This window comes from Tachypleus tridentatus, chromosome 12 (assembly GCF_004210375.1).
Source record: "Tachypleus tridentatus isolate NWPU-2018 chromosome 12, ASM421037v1, whole genome shotgun sequence".
NCBI lineage: Eukaryota > Metazoa > Arthropoda > Merostomata > Xiphosura > Limulidae > Tachypleus > Tachypleus tridentatus.
Genome location: NC_134836.1, coordinates 122,827,201 through 122,841,537, shown reverse-complemented (window position 1 = coordinate 122,841,537; position 14,337 = coordinate 122,827,201). Strand labels below are relative to the sequence as shown.

Sequence of the window (14,337 nt, the reverse complement as noted above, 5' to 3'; positions counted from 1 at the left end):
GTTTCAGAATCTTAATCACTTTAAACGTAATTACTTACAATTTATTTTTAAACATTTAATGATAATTCGTGAAAGCAAGGTAATCAGCACAACCACAAAAAGGCAGACACTGAACAAAAAAAGCAAGTAGTTATAGGTGGACGTGTATTTCTTTATGTGTAACCAAGTTAAGGATAACTTTGGAAGACTGAAACTTTCCACTGCTCTCTCAGAACTTTCAGGTGATCTGTAAGAATTAACAAAGTACTTAAATTTGCTTTCCTCAACCTACACATGTTCCAGTCAAAACCCTGTAATGAAAAAAGTAACAAGTGTGTTTAACAGCATGTTTTGTGTGTGTGTGTGAAGATGAAAACATATCACCTGGTTAATCTGCATAAAAGTAAGAAAAGTTGTCCTTAAATTCTAATTCTGTTGAAAAGGAAAACTTGACATAACATTAAATGATAACATCTGGTCTTTCTACTGAATTGCACTAAACACTAAGAACAAACCCTTATAATTCAAATATTCATCAAACATTCCCTTAGACTCTTTTAATCTAACTGCAACTACCATGTCTAAAGGAAACACACTCTAAAGGCCATCACCGCGTTAGAAAAACAAACCTGTTTTGGCTGAAGATGATCACCTACTCTGCAAAACATTGTATTTGTGTCCCCTAATCTTACCATTCTCACCAATAAACACACACACAAAACAAATTGATCATTTAGAAAACGTTCAGGAAACTTCATCACAGCAGAACTATTTAGAGTGACTAAGAAAAATCTTTATATTTTACTGTTTGAACATAAGAACAAAGATACACAATGTTTCAAATGTTGTAAGTCCCAAGACATACTGCTGTGCCACTGGGGGTTTAATTTCCTGACTGAAACATAAAGCCAACTAATGTTTCTTACAGCCACAGTGTACAAGCTGTGTAAAGAAAGAAAAATTAATATTTACTCACTAGAATAAAATAGAGCAAAGCACTTGAACTAATTTGTGTATCAGATATTAATAGAATCATGTATGCCCCCTTCTAGTACAGCAGTAAGTCTACTGGTTTACAATGGTAAAATCAGGGGTTCAATTCCCCTCGGTGGGCTCAGCAGATAGCTCGATGTGGCTTTGCTATAAGAAAACACACACAGAATCATGTGCATGTATTGAGTAGGGTATAAAAGAAAATTAGAATAAGAATCTACTATAAGCACCAATTAAGACAAAATAAGGTTCATTTGTATAGATTATTTTATGATCCAGTCTGGCAGCAAAAATAGAAACTTCTTTTACCAATTATAAGGGCCCAGCATGGTCAGGTGGTTAAGGCACTTGACTCATAATTCAAGGGTAGAGGGTTCAAATTTCTGTCACACCAAACATGCTCACCCTTTCAGCTGTGGGGGCATTATAATGTGATCTTCAATCCCACTATTTGTTGGTAAAAGAGTAGCTCAAGAGTTGGCAGTGGGTGGTGATGACTAGCTGCCTTCCCTCTAGTCTTACACTGCTAAATTTGGGATGACTAGTGCAAATAGCCCTTGTGTAGCTTTGCGAGAAACCCAAACCAAACAATTATAAGAATGGTGGGGAAACAAATACCTGTATTGACTGGCTGGAATGAAATAAAAATCACTCTCATTTCTGATTAGGTGGAAGAAAAGATTACAAATATATATATATATATATAAGCAGTGCAAACACTTAAAAGCACCACCTATTTCAAGCAATTAGGCCTGTAGACAAAGGTATAATTGACAGTAACTTAAGTCTAAAGACTACTATCAAAATATTAAATAAAAAAGTCTGTTTGATTCCAAGAAATATGATATATCTTATTTGTTTCAATCACAAAAGATCAGTATTTCTAATATGTTATGTTTTGGTCATTAATACAATCAAATTATAGAACCTAACAACTTATGGAAGCACTTTGGAAGTGTTAAATCTGAATTATAAGCAATATTCATTATTTTAGTGTTTCTTGCTAATCTACGTCTGTTAATGTTAGTAAAATTATATGTTTTTTATTGTTTGTTTGCTGAGAAAAATGCATTTCATTGATAGGTAAAGATTTTCAGTGATAAATCACTGGAGATTGATTCAGATCAAGGATTTCAACTCTTTATAATTAGTATTATTAACAAATTTTATTAAACGTTTTCCTAAAATGAGAAAAAACAAACTTCATAACAGTATAAAACAGACCTGGGCGATTAGTATTCAAAGGTTGCAGCAAACCTTCCTAAATAAATACAAATTACAATCCATTCTAATCACACTCGAGCAAACTCTTTAATAAAACCACAAAGAGCATCTTTCCTATTTTTTGCACCAAGTTATATATATATTTTAATGAGCTTTCGACTTGATATTAATAACACACCTTTACTTTTATTTCTTTGTATACACTCTAGGCTTAAGTTACGTCAAACTACACTTGCTATTACAATTAAATCTTACCATTACTAGTCTAACTTTCCTGCTGTTCAAACTGTTCATTTGATTTATCATTTTATAATGATTTACACTTTACTGCTAAAATCAGGGGTTCGATTCCCCTCGGTGGACTCAACCCTTTGTGGTTTTCCTACAAGAAAACACACACACACATTTACACTCAATACGAATTTCAACCCAACACTGATATTTTGAAAATTACTTAACTAAGCCTCACTGAAAGCTGAAAAGTTAAGCCTAAAATTTAAATTGAATACATAACAAAGTTAGACGTAAGCTTACCATTTATTTTCAAGTGAAGATGTGGAATAAAACTATTTTGTGCCATCTGCAAATCATACCTTATTGTATAATTGTTAAATATTTTGATAAATTATTACCATTATTAATTTTACATATTTTATTTCAAATAATTAATTCGTTGAAAAATTGCTCCGTTACAACTCGTGGATTTGTGCTGGTATAAATAAATAAGCAGACGATTTTGTAGTAGTATTCCAATGTACAAATGGCGCTTTAGAAATTATTGTATATCAGCTAATTTTCTCAAAATGTATGACTTAAAGGTAAAATAATTGTGGGCATAGAATAATAGGAAATTTTCAAAGAATTTAATGGGAATTTTGTCCAACACCATGTTCCAACTGAACAAAATTTCATCATTAGTGAATTTGATTACGGAATATAAAATACTTTCACACAAAAAATTATTAAAAATAAAATGTTGGCTATTTTATCTCTTCTGTATTCATCATATTGCTTCAATACCAAAAGTGTACATTATAATTCCATCAATAAGCTTACCGCCAAACCACTGAGTGGGTACGAAGCTTGTTTTCTTCTGTTTTAAAATTTTCTCCCAAAGCTACACAAGGGCTATCTGCGATAGTCGTCCCATTTAGCAGTGTAAGACTAGAGTTGTTTGTTTGTTTTGGAATTTTGCACAAAGCTACTCGAGGGCTATCTGTGCTAGCCGTCCCTAATTTAGCAGTGTAAGACTAGAGGGAAGGCAGCTAGTCATCACTATCCAACGCCAACTCTTAAGCCACTCTTTTATCAACGAATAGTGGGACTGACCATTACATTATAACGCCCCCCACGTCTGAAAAAGCGAGCATGTTTGGAGCGACGGGAATTCGAACCCGCAACCCTCAGATTACGAGTCGAACAGCTTAACCATCTGGCTATGGCGGAGGATGGAAAGCACAAAAAAAATCTATATCAAAATTTTGGCGACAATTATTTGCTCTGTGAGAAAAGTAAACAAAGAGTATATTTTATGAGCGTTTTTGTTGTCCGTTTATCTCTTTCAAAATGTTTGAACAAATCCTGCTTAAATGGGACGCGAACCATGAATTATTGGATTAACAATCCGTGTATGCTAAGTACTAGAATGCGACCAGCCATTTTAAAAAAGGATGTGCGGTAAGGTAACTAACGATTTCGAAATTTACACTTGGCTATTGAACTCTTTGTTTACATTATAATATTTCTTTAATATTGAGTGTTAAAGTTGGAGAGACTGGGTGTTCATTTGGAGTAAATATACTTTGAAAATACACTAATTGTAAAGCAAATAAAGACAACGATAAAAAATTTATAAAGAAGTGTAGTGCAGGTTTAGGTTTATAATAAAATTTAATTATAATAAAAACATAGTGAATATTTTTTGATAGATTATTTTCATTCTCTTTTCCGTATGTTTACTCATTATGGTCTACCTTTTATCACATAAGAAACTATTAAAGAGATACGCTTCACATACAGATATGGTACGAAAGCCACATGTCATTGTCTCAAAATAGCAGCATAAAAAACCCATCACTTGCAAGGGTCAAAAACACCACTAGCAACGAATGTAACCAACAGATAACGTTATCTGTTACAGTAATTAGGCCAATTTTATTAATGTTAAATAATTATTTTCAGTTATAGAAGCTCTTTAGGTAGAAATTATTACACAGTTAGACTGACAGCATTCTGATGAAATATTTGATTGTATATAGTCATTCAAAGATGAATATGCAACTAAGTGCCACAAATTATACTTCGTTAAGCGAGCATTTTGATATTTAAAAAAAAAAAACATATAATCACTTATGTGACTTCCAATAACAATGCTTTATACAAATAAATTATAACTCATAATGATCGCAAAATTCTGCTGGATAAAATATCTGGATGTCTTATTTAAGTCTTTAATTTCTCAGAGGCAGCCACTGCAATTGCTTTTTAAAGCACCGCTAACCACACATTAGGCCTGGCATGGCCAGGTGGGTTAAGGCACTCGACTCCTAATCTGAGCGCCGCGGGTTTGAATCCCCGTCGCACCAAACATGCTCGCCCTTTCAACCATGGGGCGTTATAAATTTACGGTCAATCCCACTATTCGTTGGTAAAAAAGAGTTGCCCAAAAGTTAGTGATGGGTGGTAATGACTAGCCGCCTTCACTCTAGCCTTACACTAATAAATTAAGAAAGGCTAGCGCAGATAGTCCTCGTATAGCTTTACGCGAAATTAAACAAAACAAATATGTATGTATTATTATTATACACGCAAGTCCTCCAGTTTTCGGACATACGACAATAAAATCCCGAGTTTGATTTTTGAGATGATTGTATAACTTTGCACAAAACAAACAGTAACAAAAACAACTGTTTGTATGTACGTAAGCCATTTGCACTAACACTTTACACCCCCTTCCTAAGTGGCTTCAATACTCTTGGTGGGCACAGTAAACATAATCCATTGTGTAAATTTAGGTTTAATTACAAACAAAAGCTCTTTACAGAAAAAACTCAACAACAACGCTTTAATTTTGACTACGAAATTTTATCTGTTTTACTACGTATGTGAATAGATTAGATAAATGTTTGATGAAGTAAGCTTGTTTCATGTAACAACATTATCGTAATGAATGCTGTTATATCTCCTTTTAGTAACCAGATATAAGTTTCGAATAGGCACTACAGCTGAATCACGCGCGAGCTGTTATTGTGTGCAGGTGCAATCGTTTCTTGACGTCACATCACGTGAAGATAACCTGAGCGTGATATGTTCGAAATAGTCTCCCGAGTCACTTCTAGACACTTCTTTTAACTGAAGTCACTAATAGAAATATTGTGCCAGGGAGAAGAAATAGAACACGCCGGACTTTTATCTATTTAAATAAAACACCACCTGTTACTATCCGTTTAAAATTCCAAAATAGACGAGTCGTAAACGGTGTGGTAAGTGAGTCTAGCTATTTCTTTCCCTAACTAGCTACGTTATTTAAAGAAAACAGTTTGTGTTAAATTGTACGTACGTGTCTAAAATATGAAATGCTCAACTGTTTTCAAAGTATTTTGTTCTAAAATGGGGGAAATTAAACGTTTATTTTCTTGTTATTTTTCGATTTGAAATGAAAGTTCTGTAATACAGTTACGTCATTCCGTTGAGTAATGCATGCTTTTACTTTGTTTTTAGGACTAACTGAAGATATTTTGATCCAGTTTAGCCCTAAAAGGATAAAACTATGAGTTACAGTAAGTATACAAAAATATTTGTGACTTGTTAGCTTTGAAACAATATGTTCACAGGCTTAAACCTGTGTGTTTATGTGTATGAACACATACCCACCGAAACGTTCTAACAGCAGACGGTGTTATATCTCTTACTTTATTATAACACAAACTTTATTGTTTGCTATGACATCTGATATTGTACTAAAATAATAATTTTAAAAAACTTTCCTTTCTTGCTAAATTTCGAATAATCTTCGATTTTCACTTTTTATATCTGGACGTTTCGTACCGTGAGGTTTATCCTTGTTAAATTATCTAAAGACTCTGGTCAGTGGAGAAGTTTTTGTTTGTTATTAAGTACAAAGTTACACAATGGACTATCTGTGACGTTCTCACCACTAGTATCGAAACCCAGTTGTTAGCATCATAAGTCGTCAGGCTGGGACTCTAGAAAGTTTGATTGAGAAATAAGACTAAATGTGACTTTTTCTTCACTTGGTATCTCGTACTGACAAACATTTATTTAAATAAAATAACTACACTGACTGAGAGAAGAAAAGAATTGAAATTATTAGTAGGTGATAATAAGTGGAAAATAAAATTAATAAATAATTAAGCCACGTAAAATTAAGTTAAATAATTATTTTATTATCGATTCTACTTCAGCGCCACTTTACCGTAAAATTATAAATAATTATTTTAAACCAAGATTAACAAACTTGTTCTGAAGTGTGTAGATTTTGTGTATATATTTTGTTTTTATGAATTTTAGACTACCCTGGAGGCTATCCAACTGGAATAAATCCACCTCCTCCCTCTAATCCAGGTTATCCATATCCACCGCCGCCACCAGCGTCTTCGACTATATACTTCCAACCACCAGGTGGTAGCAGTAGCGTGACCTACGTGACTCCAGCTCCCCCACCACCGCCTCCAAATACTGTTGTAATTACCCAAAGACCCATGCGGCCACAGAATACAGTTATTATACAGGAAGAGGTAATTTGAAACTGAAATAACATATTTAACATTTTAATTTTTTTAAATTTTCTTTTGAAAATAAGCTATAATACTCGAGACGTTTTAATTATCTTGTGGTGTAATATAGAACTCTCGAGAAGTAGCTGATGGCTTCATACGTTTATATACTTTTTTATAAAAATTCAATTGAGGCAACATATTACTAACGTAAAAACTGCACAACATGTTACTAAAGAACTGTACAGACCCGGTATGGACGGATGGTTAAGGCACTCCACTCGTAATTCGAGAGTCGCGGGTTCGAATCCCCGTCACGCCAAAACTTGCTCGCCCTTTCAGCGGCGGGGCGTTTTAATGTAACGGTTAATCCCACAATTCGTTGGTAAAACAGTAGCCCAAGAATTGGCGGTGGGTGGAGATGACTAGTTGCCTTCCCTGTTGTCTTAAACTACTAAATTAGGGACGGCTAGCGCAGATAGCCTTCGTGTAGCTTTGAGCGAAATTTAAAACAAACCAAACGAAGAACTATACAAATAAAACAGTAAAAACTAGTTTATGTAAAAAATATCTGAGCGCATATTTAAAAGTTTGTTAGCATAATGTAGCTGTCTCGTTTGTAATTTCTTTCAGATTATATTTATCACTAACCCCCCACAGAGGGACAGTGTAATTTTGAGGACTTATAACGCTAAAATCCGGGGTTCGATTCCCCGCGGTGGACACAGCAGTTAGTATAAAATGTCTTCACTGTAAAAAAACAAACAAACAACTATCCAATCGTTTATCTTTAAAAGCACATGATTGCTAATCATGGGCAAATATAAGTAATCCAGCTGGAAAAGCAATACTGATAACAGTTGAGTTCTGAATGAAAATCAGTTATTGTGCAAGGCTAGAAAATTAAACAATGTTAGATCAGTACAAGTGAGGTTTGAGTCATCCACTATCTTAATGTTAGATAAAGGAGTGTAAAAGTAGCAGGTAGCAACAAATTGCACGCACCCTGGCCATACAAACTATGAGAACATGTATATTATCTTAAGATAACCCCTCGAAACGTGATTTGTTTGCTCTGTATACGTCGACTACGATAGACTAAAATACTAATTCTTCGTCTGTTGGAAAATATGTAGCCATCCATCTCTCTGAAAATGCAATTTTAAAGCGATTATGTTATGTCAAACTTGAACGTCTTATTGCGAGCAGGGCCCGGCATGGCCAGGTGGTTAAGGCACTCGACTCGTAATTCGAGAGTTCGAATCCCCGTCACACCACACATGTTCGCCCTTTCAGCCGTGGGGGCGTTATAATGTAACGGTCAATCCCACTTTTCGTTGGTAAAAGAGAAGCCCCAAGAGTTGGTGGTGGGTGGTGATGACTAGTTGCCTTCTCTCTAGTATTACACTGCTAAATTAGGGACAGCTAGCGCAGATAACCCTCGTGTAGCTTTGCGCGAAATTCAAAACAAACAAACCAAGCTTATTGCGAGCATACCCCCCAGTGGCTCAGCGGTATGTCTGTGGACTTATAATGCTAAAAATCGGGTTTCGATACCCCTGGTGGGCAGAGCACAGATAGCCCATTTTGTAGCTCTGTGCTTAATTCAAAACAACAACTTATTGTGAGCGACCTCTATGGTAATATAGGTCCATAATAATAAATATTTATTTTGTGCGCATACTTTGAATAATTTAAGAGCACACAGTATATTTTTTTCCTGTTGTGTTCAAACATGTGTTGTTTAAAACATATGTGTTATTATATGTATTATGTGTTATTAGTTGGCCGTAATGTGAAATATTTTAAGAATTATTAACTGAAATTACGTTGACCCACTGAATGCAGCCATTTCTGTTTTACAGATCAGTCATAAAGAAAAATAAACATAGCCTCTGGTGGTGACTTAATGAAATGAAAAGTTTGGTACACAGATACATATTACTGTTTTATCTTAAAGTGTGTGTACTTTTTTTAATTTTTAGACTATCCAGGTTATTTAGATTATGCAGCTGCAATAAACCTACCTTCTTATAATTCAAGTTATCCATCACCTTTACACAAAGTTATCTATTTCCAACATCCCCACAGGTTTCTTCGAGTGTATGTTTCTCACCACTAGATGACATTACTAGTTTGATCTATATTATCACTTTCATAATGTGCGTGTGAACATTTGAATAAGAGTGTCATTAAAGATGAAGAAATGGTTAGCGTGTTTTTTATCGTTTGTGTTTATGGCGTCCCCTGTTGACAAGAAGGGTAATTAATGGGTTTGACCTGTAATAAACCGAATCAAACAACATTGCACCTTCTTTTCTTGACACCATCCAGTAGTACAGAGGTATGTCTCGAGACTTACAACGCTAGAAACGGGGTTTCGATACTTGTTATGGGCAGAGCGCGGGTAGCCCATTGTGTAGCTTTGTGATTAATTATAAACATTTTCTTTTATTCAGTGTTTACCTTATTAGCCTCATCTGGTGGCAGATGTGATTATTAAAATTTTAGGGCTATAAATAAATCTGATTAAGCTAATGAATGTTGTTAAAATGCATTGAGAACGACGAATTTCACATATATTCTTTGCTCATAATGTATTGGATCACTTCTTACCTTGTAAGAAGAAATAGGCTTAGTGACAAGTGTTTTAGGAAGACACGAAATTATACGAAGTTTGAAAGTAATCATTTTAATAATATATAGGACAACTGCCAAGAAGAAAAACTAACTATTTTGAGACACAACAACAAATTAACTTTTTGCAACAGGAAGTTTAATCTTAATCATAATTTCAAATTGGAGTATTTGGATATATACTATAAAATTCTTTTACAGTTTAAGAGTTAAAAAATATCATACAGTGCAAGTCATGATAAACCAGATCTTATTGTTGTCCGAAAATACCTGGGGTGTCAACAGTTTGTTTTTTAATTTCGTGCAAAGCTACACGAAGGCTATCTTCGCTAGCCGTACCTAACTTAGTAGTGTAAGACTTGAGGGAAGACAGCTAATCATCATCACCTACGGCCAACTCTTGGGCTACTCTCTTACCAACGAAGAGTGGGATTGACCGTAACGTTGTAACGGCCCCACGGCTGAAAGGGCGAGCATGTTTGGTGTGACGGGGATTGTAGCTTAGTGCTTGATAGCTAGCAAATAATATTTTCATTTGTAACGAAACATGCATGATTACTGTATATAATTCTGGAAATTAGGTATTTAGCACACAAATGATTTGTATGACTTGTTTAGCACAAGCCTTTTTCTTCATACTTGGTTCAAACGTATATTTCCAGTAAAAATTACTTGGAAATAATGTTTCTATAGGAACTATCCCATAATATGTTATTTAATCAGTATACATTGTGTTAAAATGAGGTATAACGACCACTTTTCATTAATATATAATGTGATGGTGTTTTGTTTCTTTTTCAGCGCCGCCCCCCTGCACGGCACGGGTTTGGAGCAGGTCTAGTAGCTGGAGCTGTTGTTGGAGGCATCGTTGATAGTGCTCTTCATAACAGACACCACCATCACCACCACCACCACCGTCCACCATTTCACCATCACCGTCACCACTGACATAAATTTTAAATGTGTCTGGAAAACGAAAAAAAAAGCACCAACAGAAAGATGATTTTTTCCATTATCTCAGAAGATAAATACATATTTTTAATAATTAAAACACGCAAACGTTTTCAAAATGGCGACACAAAGCAACTGTAGTATCTGAGATAATTTGCATTCGTAATAACATCATTTACTGAGTCAATAATTTTTAAATATTTGTCATGATATTTGCACGAAATATCCTCGATTGTGGAGGAGAAAAAGCTATTGAAATCTTTGCGTTTATAAATAAATGCAAAAATATATAAATATGGCTGTGATTGTTTGTGTATATGCATGAACAGACGTATAAGTCAATTATTTCTGACGTTTCTGTTTCATTCTTCAGTGATCGCACATTAGGCTTAAGTATCATTAGATTTGGCAGTTAGCGATAATAATCACAATTCTTACTAAGTCTGTAAATAATAAAAATTAATTTGTCAGCCCTGGATATTAAAATGTGAGCCAGAGAGTTCAGTAGATTAAGTCTATCTATGTTTCCCTCACTTTTTATATATCTATCAGGAAATGATGACTAGCTGCTTTCCTTCTAGTCTTAGATTGGTAAATTAAGGACGGTTAGCGCAGATAATCCTCGAGTAGCTTTGCGCGAAATTCAAAACAAACCAAACCAATCTATCCAGTAGAAATGTCCTGTTGAATAAGAAAGTTTTCTTTACAACGATATTAATATTGTTGTGAGCTGTATATTTTTGATATTATAATTTATTTGTTAACTAGAGGGAGTTGCGGGCTTTGATGATATATTTTAATTTCACGTGTTAACCCTAAAAATATATTAAACAAGAGTAAGTAAGCTACAAAAATAATTTTCTCTGAAACGTCATCTTAATTATCGTACAAGCAAAGAGATTGCTTGAAAGTTAGTTTTATCCGTGTTGTTAGAGAGATATAATGCTATTCTTAAAAATAGGCTTGACAAATTCTGATAGTTTTAAAAATTAAAGTGACTTAAGCTGCTTAATTTTTTAAGCTATTAAACACACCATATTTCTGTCTTATAATATTAGTAAAAAGGTTTTTGTATTGAAAACAGTTCCTGTTACTAATTCCTAGGTTGTGTCATCAAAACTTTCGTAAAATTCTCTAAAAAACATAAATCATGCCAATTCAAACAATGCAGGATAATTTTACATTAAATTGGGCCTCGTGAGGTATGAATTTTAGTAACAATTCAATGTTTATATTAAACTATAAAAAAAAAACAACATAAAGCAAAATTTAAGTACAAGAGCAATAAGTTTTTTGTTGTTAAGCCTAATCGTTTCAATAGACTTCATGATATTTGATTAATGTTAATTGACGGTTTTCGTTCTGTTGTTCCTGTTCTGTTTGTTGATTAAATCAGGAAATAAATGAGTCCGAGATTTCTTGGTTCACAAATGTTATCTCTTGGTGTCATTAAATAATTTTGCTTCCGTAGTCTGTTTAGAAACGACATTTTTACGTAAGTTGACAAAATACTATTTAATTTAGAAAACAATTTATATAATTAATTATTTTGCTAGACACTAAAACAATTACTTTTTTAATTTTGAAATTTTTAGTAATGGTCATTTTGAGCTGTTTCGATAAAATCTCATAAATCGAATGAAAGTTTTTGTTTACTTATATGATTAAGGACTCAGGTTATATAATAGCTTTTAAACGTTTTTAAAGAGTAAATTAAATTATATCTTTCAAACAAACACCTACTTTAAAACAACAGGATTCAAAGAGTGGGGTGTAATTCAAAAGATAATTGAAAAATTTTAATACTAAAGAATATAATTTGTTTTCGTTATTTTCCTTTAATTTCATGCTATAGTTTGCATTTAATGGAAATATACTTTAACATATTATCATTAATTTGAAACTACACAAAAAAACGAACAAAATCCACGTTAAATCTGTTATTTCTGAAATAGTTTGGCATGAAAACCCATCAATCAATAAAATAAATACATACCAGAAATGTATATACTGATTTCTACTCGACAGGATAATTTCTTATTTTTTCTTAATACCTTAAGCTGTAAGCCACCACTGGTTTAGTGTGACAAAAATATCCAATAATTTACTTCGTCTTGCAGAAGTAGCTTACACATCACGAACTGTGGAACTCTAGTTTCGAGAAACAATGTTGTATGTCTTTAGTGATTAAATACACTACTATTACTATCTTGTACTGGTTTCAATTTGTTTCATTAAATCACAATAACATTATATATCTTTAATGATTGGAAACACTATTATTAAACATAATATCAGAAGTACTCACATAATAACCAATATTAAACGATAAAGTTTTGAGATACATTTCAGTATTATGTACAGATTTTAGTTAATGGGGCTAGGAGTTACTAATTATTTTGTCTTCGATTGTAGCTTTTAGCTTCCATACAAGGAATCGCTAAGAGGCGTGTAATTGTATTTCATGTAGGGTATGCCTTAAACATACTAATTTTGTATCATTTTGTTAGACTAATTACTCACTTCTGTACTCGGATCTCAATTCTGAAAAATAACTAGTTTGATGTTTGTCCTGAAAAGAAATGGTGTTTAAAAATGCCCTTTGAACTTAATATTTTCTGGAATACTAAACCAACGTATAGTTTCACAGCAACTTTCAATAAATACATAAGCAAATCGAAAGCATCATTTTCTTCGAATAATGTATTACTGAGCCATTATATCTTTATAACTGTTTTAAAATACAATATGGATAAACTTTGTTGTTTTGTAGTTTATTTTGACCATTTACACGGATCCGTGCTCAGTTGTTACTAGCACACTTACCAGAATTTTTAGTAATTCAACTGCCAAACAAGAAACGAACTAAAGTGTTGAAATACAGTAACGAAAGTTTTGAAAGAATGTTTTGTCCCCCCACCCAGGGGTACAGCGGTATGTCTGTGGACTTACACCACTAAAATCCTGGTTTCGATACTCGTGATAGACAGAGCACAGATAGTTCATTGTGTATCTTTGTGCTTAATTACAAACAACAAGAACGATAGTGTTTTATTAAACAAAATAAAAATTGAGGCAAAAGCCCGAATGTATTTTGATAGACAATGGTGCCATTGAATTATTTAAGTAACTTAAACACTGGCTTCCTCGAAAAGATACATTTTATAACTATAATTTAAAAGTTTCATATTTTGTACTACTGTAAAGTTGATGGTATTTTTGAAGACGGAAACCGACGACGTGCAAAGAGGTTGTGGTAACATTTAGTCCCTGGCTTTCTGACCTTCTACTCCAAAAGTGCTATTTTTTATTCATAGTTACTAAAGAACTAGCCTATTTGTACTACAGATAACGCCTAATGAATATTTTACCCTAAATAGTGTTAGGAACGTTTCTATTGTTGAAATATAAATATTTTATTTTTTATTTCAATTGCACCTAATTGTTATTATACTTTGTTTATGTTGCTCTGGCTACAATAATATACCTATTGTTAAAGTTTCAAAATATATTGTTTATTAGCACAAAAACGATAATGTTAAAGTATGTAATGTTAAAAGCTCTCCCTAAAAAACGGCCGGACATTCCAGGTAGTTAAGGCGCTCGACTCATAATTTGAGGGTCTCGGGTTCAAATGCCCGTCGCACCAAACATGCTCGCCCTTTCAGAAGTGGGGCGTTATATTGTTACGGTGAATTCTACTCTTCGTTTGTAAAAGAGTTAACAGTGTGTACTGATGACTAGCTGCCTTTCCTCTAGTCTTATACTGCCAGCGCAGATAGCCTTTGTGTAGCTGTGCGCGAAATTAAAAAAACAT

The 14,337-nt window shown here is 33.5% G+C and overlaps 1 protein-coding gene across 1 annotated transcript; it reads left to right on the top strand.

The window, feature by feature from the left end:
* The first annotated feature begins 5,540 nt into the window (after nucleotides 1-5,540).
* Nucleotides 5,541-11,956, top strand: LOC143234578 (uncharacterized). Its single transcript, XM_076472036.1, has 4 exons — nucleotides 5,541-5,678; nucleotides 5,917-5,975; nucleotides 6,727-6,953; nucleotides 10,371-11,956. The coding sequence occupies exons 2-4, from the start codon at nucleotides 5,966-5,968 to the stop codon at nucleotides 10,515-10,517; spliced, it is 384 nt and encodes a 127-aa protein (XP_076328151.1). The 5' UTR covers nucleotides 5,541-5,678; nucleotides 5,917-5,965; the 3' UTR covers nucleotides 10,518-11,956.
* The last annotated feature ends 2,381 nt before the right edge of the window (nucleotides 11,957-14,337 follow it).

Coding starts and splice junctions, on each gene's coding strand:
- LOC143234578 (XM_076472036.1), top strand. Junction 6,954..10,370: donor CAGTTATTATACAGGAAGAG/GTAATTTGAAAC, acceptor TTTCTTTTTCAG/CGCCGCCCCCCTGCACGGCA.